General features: G+C 42.5%; 1 protein-coding gene across 7 annotated transcripts in view; it reads left to right on the top strand.

The window, feature by feature from the left end:
* LOC139558375 (eukaryotic translation initiation factor 4 gamma 3-like) overlaps window positions 1–14,024 on the top strand; it is a 66,597-nt gene that overhangs the window by 7,067 nt on the left and 45,506 nt on the right. For 5 of the 7 annotated variants that reach the window (XM_071373513.1, XM_071373503.1, XM_071373495.1 and 2 more), the window contains exon 2: window positions 13,109–13,181. In XM_071373513.1, coding sequence (XP_071229614.1) covers window positions 13,109–13,181 — 73 coding nt within the window. Of the gene's footprint in view, window positions 1–13,081; window positions 13,182–14,024 lie in introns of all 7 variants that reach the window. The other 2 variants (XM_071373520.1, XM_071373479.1) reach the window with 1 other exon arrangement.

Below are 14,024 nucleotides of genomic sequence, written 5' to 3'. Positions count from 1 at the left end.
AATTCAAATAGGCTTCACGACGAAAGCTCACCAAACGATTATGTTAGGTCAGAGGCAAGTCACAGAAAAACACAGCCATTTTTCCAGCCAAAGAGAGGAGTAACAAAGAGCAGAAATAGAGAGAAAATTAATCACTAATCTTTGATGATCTTCATCAGATGACACTCATAGGACTTCATGTTACACAATACATGTATGTTTTGTTTCGGTAAAGTTCATATTTATATCCAAAAATCTGAGTTTAGGCGGGACGCTACTGTCTCACTTGGCAAAAAGCCAGAGAAAATGCAGAGCGCCATATTCAAATAAATTACTATAAAAATCAAACTTTCATTAAATCACACATAAAAGATACCAAATTAAAGCTACACTGGTTGTGAATCCAGCCAACATGTCAGAATTGAAATAGGCTTTTCGGCGAAAGCAAACGATGCTATTATCTGAGGATAGCACCATAGTAAACAGAGAGAGAAGCATATTTCAACCCTGCAGGCACGACACAAAACGCAGAAATAAAAATATAATTAATGCCTTACCTTTGACGAGCTTCTGTTGTTGGCACTCCAATATGTCCCATAAACATCACAAATGGTCCTTTTGTTCGATTAATTCCGTCGATTATATATCCATTTATTTGGCGCGTTTGATCCAGAAAAACACCGGTTCCAACTAGTGAAACGTGACTACAAAATATCTTAAAAGTTACCTGTGAACTTTGCCAAAACATTTCAAACTACTTTTGTAATAAAACTTTAGGTATTTTTTAACATAAATAATCGATAAAATTGAAGACGGGATGATCTGTGTTCAATACAGGATTAAATACAGGATACAAGATTAAAACAAACTGTAGCTAGCTTTCTGGTCACGCGCCTCTAACTAACAGTACACTTCCAGTGACCCTCGTTCAAGATGGCCGTACTTCTTCATTACACAAAGGAAAAAACCTCAACCAATTTCTAAGGACTGTTGACATCCAGTGGAAGCGGTAGGAACTGCAAGAAGGTCAATTAGAAATCTGTATTCCCAAAGAAAACCTATTGAAAAGAGAGTGACCTCAAATCTGAATCTGAATGGTTTGTCCTCAGGGTTTCGTCTGCTAAATAAGTTATGTTATACTCACAGACATGATTAAAACAGTTTTAGAAACTTCAGAGTGTTTTCTATCCAAATCTACCAATAATATGCATATCTTATCTTCTGGGGATGAGTAGCTGGCAGTTGAATTTGGGTATGCTTTTCATCCAAATGTGAAAATGCTGCCCCCTATCCTAGAGAAGTTAATTGTGCCTTGAATTCTAAATAAATCACTGACAGCGTCACCAGCAAAGCACCATTAAACCACCACCTCCATGCTTCATGGTGGGAACCACACATGCGGAGATCATCTGTTTACCAAGTGGGTGGCTACTTTGAATACTGCTTTTTTGGTACTACATGATTCCGTATGTGTTATTTCATACTTTTGATATCTTTTCTACAATGTAGAAAATAGTCAAAATATAAACCCTTGAATGAGGTGTCCAAACTTTTGAATTTATTTAATTTAACTAGGCACGTCATTTAAGAACAAATTCAATTGACGGATTTCCTTATGAACTGTAAATCAGTAAAAATTTAGCGTGTTGCGTTATAATTCTCTGTGTGTGTAAAGGTGTACAGTTGAAGTTTACATACACACCCACCTTAGCCAAATACATTTAAACTCAGTTTTTCACAATTCCTGACATCTAATCCTAGTAAAAATTCCCTGTCTTAGGTCAGTTAGGATCAACACTTTATTTTTAAGAATGTGAAATGTCATAATATTAGAGGATTATTTATATCAGCTTTTATTTCTTTCATCACATTCCCAGTGGCGGTTTTGGAGCAGTGGCTTCTTCCTTGCTGAGCGGCCTTTCAGGTTATGCAGATATAGGACTTGTTTTACTGTGGATAGATACTTTTGTACCTGTTTCCTCCAGCATCTTCACAAGGTCCTTTGCTGTTGTTCTGGGATTGATTTGCACTTTTCGAACCGAAGTACGTTCATCTCTAGGAGATCTCTAATGCTTCTCCTTCCTGAGCGGTATGACGGCGGTCCCATGGTGTTTATACTTGCGTACTATCGTTTGTACAGATGAACGTGGTACCTTCAGGCGTTTGGAAAATTGCTCCCAAGGATGAACCAGACTTGTGGAGGTCTACAATTTTTGAAGGTAGGCCTTGAAATACATCCACAGGTACACCTCCGATTGACTCAAATTATGTCAATTAGCCTATCAGAAGTTTCTAAAGCCATGACATCATTTTCTGGAATTTTCCGAGCTGTTTAAAGGCACAGTCAACTTAATGTATGTAAACTTATGACGCACTAGAATTGTGATACAGTGAAATTATTTGTCTGTAAACAATTGCTGTAAAAATGACTTGTGTCATGCACAAAGTAGATGTCTTAACCGACTTGCCAAAACTAGTTTGTTAACAAGAAATTTGTGGAGTGGTTGAAAAACTAGTTTTATTGACTCCAACCTAAGTGTATGTAAACTTCCGACTTCAACTGTATACAGTGCCTTCGGAAAGTATTCAGACCCCTTGACCTTCTCCACATTTTTTACGTTACAGCCTTATTCTAAAATGTATTTAAATAGATTTTCCCCCTCATCAATACACACACACAATACCCCATATTGACTTTTATTTATTTGAATGTATTAAAAATAAAACACTGAAATATCACATTTTACTTAAGTATTCAGGCCCTTTACTCAGTACTTTGAAGCACCTTTGGCAGTGATTACAGCCTTTGGATATGACGCTACAAGCTTGGCGCACCTATATTTGTGGACCCTCAAGCTTCTCTGTAGACCCTCTCAAGCTCTGTCAGGTTGGATGGGGAGCATCACTACAGCTATTTACAAGTCTCTCCAGAGATGTTTGAGTCCGGGCTCTGGCTGGGCCACTCAAGAACATTCAGAGACTTGTCTCAAAGCCACACCTGCGTTGTCTTGGTTGTTGTCCTGTTGGAAGGTGAGCCTTCGCCTCAGTCAGGTCCTGAGCGCTCTGGAGCAGGTTTTTATCAAGGATCTCTCTGTACTTTGCTCCGTTCATCTTTCACTTGATCCTAACTAATCTCCCAGTCCCTGCCACCGAAAAACATCCCCACAGCATGATGCTGCCACAATGCTTCACCGTACAGTTGGTGCTAGGTTTCCTCCAGATGCGACGCTTCGCATTCAGGTCAAAGAGTTCAATCTTGGTTTCATCAGACCAGAGAATCTTGTTTCTCATGGTCTGAGAGTCTTTAGGTGCCTTTTGTCAAACTCCAAGCAGACTGTCATGTGCCTTTCTGAGGAGTGACTTCCGTCTGGCCACTTTACCAATAAGGCCTGATTGGTGGGGTGCTTCAGAGATGGTTGTCCTTCTGGAAGGTTCTCCCGTCTCCACAGAGGAACTCTAGAGCTCTGTCAGAGTGACCATCAGGTTTTTGGTCACCTTGGTGACCAAGGCCCTTCTCCCCTTATTGCTCCGTTTGGCCGGGCAGGCCGGCTCTAGGAAGAGTCTTGGTGGTTCCAAACTTCTTCCATTTAAGAATGATGAAGGTCACTGCTTTCTTGGACCTTCAATGCTGCAGAAATGTTTTGGTACACTTTCCCAGATCTGTGCCTCGACACAATCCTGTCTCGGAGCTCTATGGACAATTCCTTCAACCTCATGGCTTGGTTTTGGCTCTGACATGCACTGTCAACTGTATGACCTTTATATAGACAGGTGTTTCTTTTCCAAATCATGTCCAATCAATTGAATTAACCACAGGTGGACTCCAATTAAGTTGTAGAAACATCTCAAGGATGATCACTGGAAATAGGATGCACCTGAGCTCAATTTCGAGTCTGTTTTTGTTATTTTTTAACCATAAAAAAAAATATTTTGCAAAAATAGCTGAACCTGTTTTCTATTTTTCATTGATTGGGTACTGTGTGTAGATTGAGATTATTTTATTTTTATGAAATTGATTATATTTCTTTCCAAATGGGAGAGGGCCTCATAAAAGTAATTCGGGAAGCAGGGATCTTTATCCAGGAGGGGATTGATTTGTCTTTGCTGTAACCAAGAAGCTTGATCTTGCAAGCTAACCACTTTGCTATGAAGTTAGCCAACCAAATGCATAGCTGGAGCCCTGATGTTAAGATGCATAGCATGAGCTTTAGGGCACCACAAACAAACAAATTGAAGGTATTGAACATTTCTAAATACCTCAGTATAATTTCTAAATGCCTCTGAGGGTTCTTACTAAACACAGGAGACTTCTTGTTAAAATTAGTCAAGTCAACCATACATTTTTCTCAAGAACCTTGCTCCAAGATCTGCTAAAGCTGTCTGATAAGTTATCTTCCTATGCATTGTCAGTAGTAACTGTAGTGAGATGGCAGTCCCAGGCCATAGCAGACAGCGTCTTGAACCTTGTGTTTATTCAGTGCTGTGAGAACCTGGTCTGGTGGGACAACGGAACGGAGCACAGTGAAGGGGTGGTTTTGTGTCTGCACTATCTTGGCTGTCTCCAGTCACTTCCTGTTCTTCCACTCTGAACCCAGTGCACTCAGCCTCAGGTAGGCTATAGCTCCAGGCTGATACAACTACAGACTGGGAGGGAGCCTCAGGGTTAGTCACTATGCTATTAGATGGGTAGAGGCGAAGATGCTGTAGTAGATAAACTTAGCATATCAATTCTATAACAAAAGTAATTGTCTGATTCTTGTCATTGTAAAGTGTAAGGAATACTTAACTCTTGCAAGTGACTCCTTTTTTCTCTGGGCATTCTGTGTAGTCTGGTGATTCAGAAGGTCATTTTGAGATTTTGTCCTGAATATGTTCTCACAGAAACACTTTTTTTAGGTGATCTAATTTGTCTGCAGAACCGTCAAGTCAGCAGAAAATCCTATTTGACTTTCTAACACTGAACTACTCCCTTTCCTTTCTCTTATTCTATCAGCACCTTTCTCTCGTTCTCTCTCGCTCCTTCCTACATACACACTCCGCACATAATTGGCTTTACATGATGATACAGGGACACAGTGGCTTTTCCCCCTTTGCTGGCTCTAAATGGGACTGGTCGGTGGAGGGTCTTGGCTACTGTACGTTCAAAGGCAAAATAGGGATCGGGATAGAGTGCCTGTAGCAGTGGCCCCAAAATGATTGGTAATGAACTACTATACTTGCAGAACCTCATGATCTGTATCAGAGCCTGGAAACCTGAACCTGTACTTGAGATGGGCGTAGGGTTTAGGTTACAGGTCTGGGCTGTCCTGGCAGGAGGCAAAGGAGCAGAGTGACTTAGAGGGGTTGGTTTTTGTTAACATCAGTGTCTACTGAGCTGTGATAGGTGCCCTTCTATGCCCTTCACAGATCAGAGTGGTTTACATGTATGTAGAAAGGTTATTGTTTGGGGCAGACCAGGGTTTCCCTTCCTTACTTTCACTGTGTTCTGTGTGCTGCATCAAAACATGACATGTTTTCTAATGAAGTTGTAGCCTAGGTTGCTAAAGCTCACTTGTTATCCAGTCCCTATTGGCCACATGTAGCAATGAGCTGATTACCTGGCTGTGCATAATTGTACAGACATTCATTTTCTCTCATCTGATCCCATGGCCTTTTGTAACTCTAATAGATGACATATATTTTCCTCCGCTCTCGCTGCAGAAACTAAATGAAGCTCAGACTAATTACTAATTAGTGTGGTCAGCAACTCTCATGGCTGTAGTCATGGTGGTGCCAGTTAGGGCTGGCACAATTACAGTTAACCGTGTAACTGACGGTTATGGATGAAGACTGTCATGAAAATAAAATAACCCTCATAACTGCAACACTACCGTTCAAAAGTTTGGGGTCACTTAGAAATGTCATTGTTTTTGAAAGAAAAGCAACAAAAAAAAATGTCCATTTTTAAAATGACATAAAATTGATCAGAAATACAGAGTAGACAATGTTGTAAATGACTATTGTAGCTGGAATGGCTGATTTTTTTAAATGGAATATCTACGTAGGCGTACAGAGACCCATTATCAGGAACCATCACTCCTGTGTTCCAATGGCACGTTGTGTTAGCTAATCCAGGTTTATCATTTTAAAAGGCTAATTGATCATTAGAAAACCCTTTTGCAATTATGTTAGCACAGCTGAAAACTGTTGTTCTGATAAAAGAAGCAATACAACTGGCCTTCTTTAGACTAGTTGAGTATCTGGAGCATCAGCATTTGTGTGTTTGATTACAGGCTCAAAATGGCCAGAAACAAAGACCTTGCTTCTGAAACTTGTCAGTCTATTCTTGTTCTGAGAAATAAAGGCTATTCCATGCGAGAAATTGTCAAACTGAAGATCTCGTACAATGCTGTGTACTACTCCCTTCACAGAACAGCGCGAACTGGCTCTAACCAGAATAGAAAGAGTGGGAGGCCCCGGTGCACAACTGAGCAAGAGGACAAGTACATTAGAGAGTCTGGTTTGAGAAACAGACGCCTCACAAGACCTCAACTGGCAGCTTCATTAAATAGTACCCGCAAAACACCCGTCTCAATGTCAACAGTGAAGAGGCTACTCCGGGATGCTGGCCTTCTAGGCAGAGTCTGTATGGATGAACTCTTTACAACGTGATGAAACTTTTGTTTCTCCTTGCTGAAACAAGCAAGGTGTTGTAGCAAGCAAGTCTTCGGGGACTGCAGTCATTTGGCTGACCAGTAACCGTCATCTAAAATGTAATGACCATCACAGGCCTAGTGCCAGTGCCTCTGAGTAATATGTGGTTATGCATGTAATTATAAGGCCCAGTGGAATTGGGCTTGTATAACAAAATATGGTTGCTAAAACAATATGGCCTTTGTTAACAGTTCAAATCCAATTCTATTGGTCACATACATATGGTCAGCAGATGTTATTGCGAGTGGAGCGAAATGCTTATGTTTCTAGATCAGACATTACCTGTTAGTGCAGCAGTATCTAACAGGTAATATCTATCTAACAATTCCACAACAAAACCTAATACACACAATCTAGGAAAGGAATGAGAATATATGTCTAAAATATATGGGTGACAGTGGCTAAGATGCAATAGATAGTGAAGGATACAGTATATACATATGAGATGAGTAATGCGAGATATGTAAACATTCTTAAAGTGGCATTATTAAAGTGACTAGTGTTCCATTTATTTAAGTGGCCAATGATATCAAGTCTGTAGGTAGGCAGCCGCCTGTCTGTGCTAGTGGTGGCTGTTTAACAATCTGATGGCCTTGAGATTGAAAAACAGCTTCTATCTCTCTGTCCCAGCTTTGATGCACCTGTACTGACCTCGCCTTCTGTATGATAGTGGGGTGAACAGGTAGTGGCTCGGGTGGTTATTGTCCTTGATCTTTTTTGCCTTCCTGTGACATCAGGTGTTGTATGTGTCCTGGAGGTAGGGCTGGGCGGTATACCAAATTTATCTATATACCTGTATTTATGCACGGACCGGTTTGGGTTTTTACTTTACTTTCTATAACGGTATTTTAATGTTTGGTTTGTTAAATGTGATACGCTGTGTGTAATGTTCATTTTTATAGTTTACTCCGCTACTTGAGTCATCCCTCTCCACACTCTATCTCCATGCCGCTTTCCACATAGACCTAGTCATGGGTGAACAGGGAGTACAGGAGAGGGCTGAGCACACACTCTTGTGGGGCCCCAGTGTTGAGGGTCAGCAAAGTGGAGATGTTGTTTCCTACCTTCACCACCTGGGGGTGGCCCGTCAGGAAGTCCAGAACCCAATTGCATAGGGCGGGGGTCTAGACCCAGGGTCTCAAGTTTAATGATCAGTTTGGAGGGTACTATGCTGTTGAATGCTGAGCTGTAGGCAATGAACAGCATTCTTACATAGGTATTCCTCTTGTCCAGATGCGATAGGGCAGTGGCCAGTGTGATGGAGATTGCATCGTCTGTGAACCTATTGGGGCGGTAAGCAAATTGGAGTGGGTCTAGGGGGACAGGTAGGGTGGAGGTGATATGATCCTTGACTAGTCTCTCAAAGCACTTCATGATGACAGAAGTGAGTGCTATGGGGCGATAGTCATTTAGTTCAGCTGCCTTAGCTTTCTTGGGAACAGGAACAATGGTGGCCATCTTGAAGCGTGTGGGGACAGCAGACTGGGATAAGGATTGATTATGTCCGTAAACACACCAGCCAGCTGGTCTGCACATGCTCTGAGGACGGAGCTAGGGATGCCATCTGGGCCGGCAGCCCTGTGAGGGTTTTACTCACGTCGGCCACGGAGAAGGAGAGCCCACAGTCTTTGGTAGCAGGCCCATGTCGGTGCCACTGTATTGTCCTCAAAGCACTCAAAGAAGTTGTTTAATTGGTCTGGGAGCAAGTCGTCTGCGACGGGGCTGGTTATCTTTCTGTAATCCGTGATTGTCTGTAGACCCTGCCACGAACGTCTCGTGTTTGAGCCGTTGAATTGCGACTCCACTTTGTCTCTATACTGACGCTTTGCTTGTTTGATTGCCTTACGGCGGGAATAACTACACTGTTTGTATTCGGCCATCTTTCCAGTCGCCTTGCCATGATTAAATGCGGTGGTACGTGCTTTCAGTTTTGCGCGAATGCTGCCATCAATCCACCGTTTCTGGCTAGGGAAGGTTTTAATAGCCACAGGGGGTACAACATCTCCTAAACACTTCCTTATAAGCTCGCTCACCTAGTCTTCATATACGTCAATGTTGTTCTCTGAGGCTACCCGGAACATATCCCAGTCCACGTGATCGACGCAATCTTGATGCATTGGATAGACTTAAGCACAGGCCCTTTCTGTTTTAGTTTCTGCCTATAGGAGGGGAGCAACAAAATGGAGTCGTGGTCAGATTTTCCAAAAGGAGGGCGGGGGAGGGCCTTGTATGCATCGCGGAAGTTAGAGTAGCAGTGGTCGAGCGTGTTGCTCGTATACTGCAATCGATATGCTAATAGAATTTAGGTAGCCTTGTTCTCAGATTAGCTTTGTTAAAATTCCCAGCTACAATAAATGCAGCCTCAGGATATATGGTTTCCAGTTTGCATAAAGTCCAGTGAAGTTCCTTAATGGCCCTCTTCGTATCCGCTTGCGGGGGGGATATACAAGGCCGTAGCGATAACCGAGGAGAGTTCTTTTGGTAGAAAATACTGTCGGCATTTGATTGAGGTCAGGTGAACAAAAGGACTTGCGTTATTGTGTATCGTTACAATTACACCATGAGTCGTTAATCATGAAACCATACACCCCCGCCCTCCTTTTACCAGAGAGATGTTTGTTCCTGTTGGCGCGATGCACTGAAAATCCCATTGGCTGTACGGACTCCGACAACATGTCCCCAGCTAGCCATGTCTCCGTGAGACAGAGTATGTTACAATCCCGGATACCTCTTTGGAAAGCAACTCTTGCACTAATTTAGTCTACTTTGTTAACTAGGGACTGGACGTTAGCGACTGGACGTTGTGTGAGCACATCCGAAGCCTCACTAGAAGACCGCTCTGGCACCCTCTCCTCCGACGGCGTTGTTTTGAGTCAGCCTCTGGAATCAGTTCAAATACCCTGGGAGGTGCAGATAAAGAATCCACTTTGGGAAAGTCGTATTCCTGGTCGTAGTGCTGGTAAGTTGACGTCTCTCTGATATCCAGTAGTTCTTCCCGGCTGTATGTAATAACGCTTAAGGTTTTCTGGGCTAACAATGTAAGAAATAATATTTTTTTAAAAACTAAATACAGCACAGTTTCCTAAAGACTTGACGCGAAGCTGCCATCTCTATCGGCGCCATCTTCTTTCCCCTCCAGTTGCCCTTTAGATTCAAGTCTAAGCCACATGTTGCCGAATGCATCAATGGATTTACACTAGTTAATGAATCATATTGTGGGGCTCGTAGCCTAGTGGTTAGAGCGTTGGACCAGTAACCGAAAGGTTGCTAGATCGAATCCCAGAGCTGACAAGGTAAAAATCTGTCGTTCTGCCCCTGAACAAAGCAGTTAACCCACTATTTCTAGGCCGTCATTGTAAATAAGAATTTGTTCTTAACTGACATGCCTAGTTAAATAAATGTGTAAACATATATATTTGTGTTAACAAAATCTTGCTTTGCACATGCGAAGGGATTTGGTTAGGCAATTCATCACTACATAGCAATTGCAGGAATCAGATCAAATTGTAATTCCAGTAAGAGTCATGTGGTCCCTCCTGCCAAATCCCTGGTGGTGTCAGCTGTCTCGTCTCATCTGATCATTTTCCCATCTGCCGTTGCGTGGCCTGCTAACCTCTGACCCCTGGAGGAAACGTCCTTGCTGCCTGCTAATCAGATTCCCTTATTGTCACTACCTCCTCCCCTCCAGCCCCTCACACACACACACACACCACACAAGACCGCACCGCATCAGGATTCACTCCTGTCTGTTTTATCCCTAGACTGTGGCTACAGCTATCACTCTGCCCATGTTAAAGGTTACACACTCACAGTAGGGATCTCCACTCAGACTCTTTTTGTTTGTTTTGGCTTTATTTAGTGGCTCCAAGTGTTTTATTTTAATTTTATACTGTATTTTCTCTTCCACATAAGGGCTATTAATTAATACCCTACGGAGACTGTAGCGCAGTGTCGTTTTTTGTCACAACAGGCGCGGCTCCTTGTGCGCTGTGACGTTCTCTGTACTCGGTACCACAAGAAAAATGTCACGTGCCATATCATTCCTTGCATAGCCATGGTGGCATGGTTGTGTAGGCAATTAAACTTGCTTGGTTCCTTAATCTGATCTATAGGCTATACATCAAAGTAACCTATTTTGCATTGATAAGTAAATATAATCTCAGTGATTGTTCAAACAAATCAAACAACATTGTAGCCATATTAGAATCCCCCCAAAAGGTATTTTGTTTAGAAGAAATAACTATTTATTCCAGGCTATTGGTAAAAACAACTGCGAGAGATGTGCTTTTTCTATGTGACCAAAACAGGATGACATTCTAGTTTTTAAATAGGTTGAAGCAGCATACCAAATTGGCATAATGTTGTAGGTTACACCGGCAAGTATACGAATATTTGCCAGGGCATTTTATTTAATTCTAAATCTGATTATTTCACATGTGAGAATGTGCCGATGTGGGAAGCTAATCAACTTCAAAATAACCTCCAATTTCAAGATTGCTGTCTCGGTTTAGATTGACATTAAATAAGCAGCCTATTTTGCATTGATAACCAAATATAATCTCAGCGACTGTTCAAACAATAAGCCGAACAACATTGTAGCCTTATTAGAATCCCCCCAAAAGGTATATTGTTTAGAAGTGATACATTTATTCTAGTTTATTTGGAAACTTAAACAGATTTGTTCTTCTCTTTTTTACATTATATTTTTAAATATGAGAGTGAATACATTGAAGCAGCTTATCAAATTGGCATAATGTTGTAGGTTACATCGGCAAGTATACAAATATTTGCCAGGGCATATTATTTCATTATACATCAGATTATGGGAAACTAAAAGGCTACATAGTTTGCAGTGTTTAGCCAACTTGCTAGCAAGGGAAGACATTTACATTTTAGTCATTTAGCAGATGATCTTATCCAGAGCGAGTTAGTTCGTGCATTCATCTTTAAAATAGCAAGGAGGGACAACCAGATATCAGTCATAGTAAGTACATTTTACCTCAATAAAGAAGCTATGTTGTTAATACGTTGATCCATTGATGCATCTGGCAACATGATTTAGACTTTAACAAGACAAGAGACTCTGAATTTGCTTTCATAACAAATGAGAAGACGACAAGAACCTCTGTCGCCCTGTTGTGAATGCTGCTATTTGGGAGTCTGGACCTGCGAGGTATCATGTTACCAAAAGGTGCAGTTTACTCTAAACAATCTGACTCCACCCAGTACACGCGTAGATCTGCGCGCGTTAAGTGTGGAAACCTATAGCAGACCCTCGTTATGCTGTGTAGCTGCTGTCTCCAGTTCCACTGTTATAAAATGTATTGGGAGGAGTGTTGGTTTTGGCGGGAAGCCAGGGGAGACGAGGGCCCCTGCAGGCAAGGAAAGAGAGGGGGAGCTGGATTGAGGGGAGGAGGGCGGGATTTGGGGAATGACTAAAAAGTGTCAGAGGGGAAAGAAGAAAGCCAGGCGTTCTATTTCCCTGAAATCATGTGACCAGTGTGTGTGCCTCTAAGACCCAACAAACTGCCTGAGCAGGTTACTGAGCTCTTCTATCTGTCTGGCGTTTCCCCTCTCCCTCTTTTTATCCTCCTCATCACTCCATCATAGCAGTCATTGATGAAATCAAAGTTTATTTGTCACATGCACAGGATACAGGGTGTAAACGATACAGTGAAATGCTTACTTGCAAGTTCTCAACAGTGCAGTACACTTGATCAAAATATTAACAAATGAGTAATAAAAAGTAGTGATGTTGGAAATATATACACAATAAGAATATACTGTGAAATTTGTGAAAGTGAATGCAACCTGATTAACATCAGTCATGACCCGTGATCACATGGTAACCCTATCAGGAAATAGAAAGACCGGGCTGTCCCTGGTTAAGGGGCTGTTTAAGTAAACTAGGCCTAGATGTGAGACAGTACATTTCAGGAATTTATTTTCAGCTGTCATGATTGACCTATAAAGTTAGTAATAGATTCTAAAATTAACTTTGAAATTGGTGCCTTGAGTAAAATGGAAATGGACCATGATCATGATCATTCCTAGAGTTGGAGTTTTGGAAATCCATGTTGGGATTTCCCTTTGACACATACATGCTCCCTGGTAAAGGTACACAGTGTACTCTTGAAGATGAGGCTTTAGGGAGGGGGGGCAGCAGTGTCGGGGATGGGGAAACATTGGCTAAAAACCTGCTAAAGGAACTAGAGAACAAAGATGTGATAAACTTGCAATGTTTGAATTGAAAGACTTGAATGGTTTTGCAAGATTTGTTAGCCGTAGACTGTTTAGAACAGTGCATTAATGTCCCAAAGCATGTGAATGTGTGCTGCTCCTGCTGCTGTTGAGGTTGTTGATGCCCCCACCTTTTACCCGTTTTGGCCTTAAGTTTACACTTTTTCAGAATTTTCCTTAATATGACGCGTCCCAGGTTCTCTCGCGTTCAGCCATCCCTGGATGACCGCATCTTCCCCACACAGCCCGGTGTCGCTGCCATCTATAGCGTGAGTACATACCCTGCACCACACACACACATTCCTACTGCACCACAGACACACATACGCTCATACCACACACACTAGTTGTGAACCTCACAAGCATACCTCAACCACATCTCACAGGTCTGTTGCACTGTCTGTTTAGTTCTGACATAAAATCTAGAAAACGAAAGCCTGGTGTATGTGTGTATAATGTTGCGTATGTGTAATGTATGACAGAAACGGATGGGAGATCACTTCTCAACCTGACCTCAGCCTGCAGCTGGAAAGATGTGGCTGTCACCTCTGCAACATAGTGATTCATAATAACCGTCAGCATCATCACCCACCTACCCCCTGCTGTGTGTGTGTGTGTGTGTGTGTGTGTGTGTGTGTGTGTGTGTGTGTGTGTGTGTGTGTGTGTGTGTGTGTGTGTGTGTGTGTGTGTGTGTGTGTGTTGCCCTCACTTCACCACCCTTGGGGTTTGTTAGCAGTCTGGAAGGCTCTGCTCTGCTGCTGAGGAGAGGGATGCTTTCTGGACTCTCCCTCCCCCACCCCGACTGTCACATTGCCTGTCAGTGGAGTCAGTCACTGGCAGAGACTCCTCCTCTGGCAACAGAAGTCAGATTAGCTGCTTTATCCTGGGTCAACCAGGGGAAATGGGCCACACAGAGAGATGCTAGGGAGAGTAAACCAGTGTTAAGAGAAAAACAGTGATGTTGTCGTATAACAAACAGAAGAGTATTGCCTCTACCGCACGGAGGTTCCTGTGCAGAAGCAGCAGCGATGTAGGCACCACAAAGCCCAGGGGAGCGGAGGTGCGCCGGCCGGCGTGCCTGCATTATCTGCTGTGCCAGGCTTGCTGCAGCA

Source organism: Salvelinus alpinus, chromosome 2 (assembly GCF_045679555.1).
Source record: "Salvelinus alpinus chromosome 2, SLU_Salpinus.1, whole genome shotgun sequence".
NCBI classification, from domain to species: Eukaryota; Metazoa; Chordata; class Actinopteri; order Salmoniformes; family Salmonidae; genus Salvelinus; species Salvelinus alpinus.
This window is presented reverse-complemented; position numbering and strand designations above follow the sequence as displayed.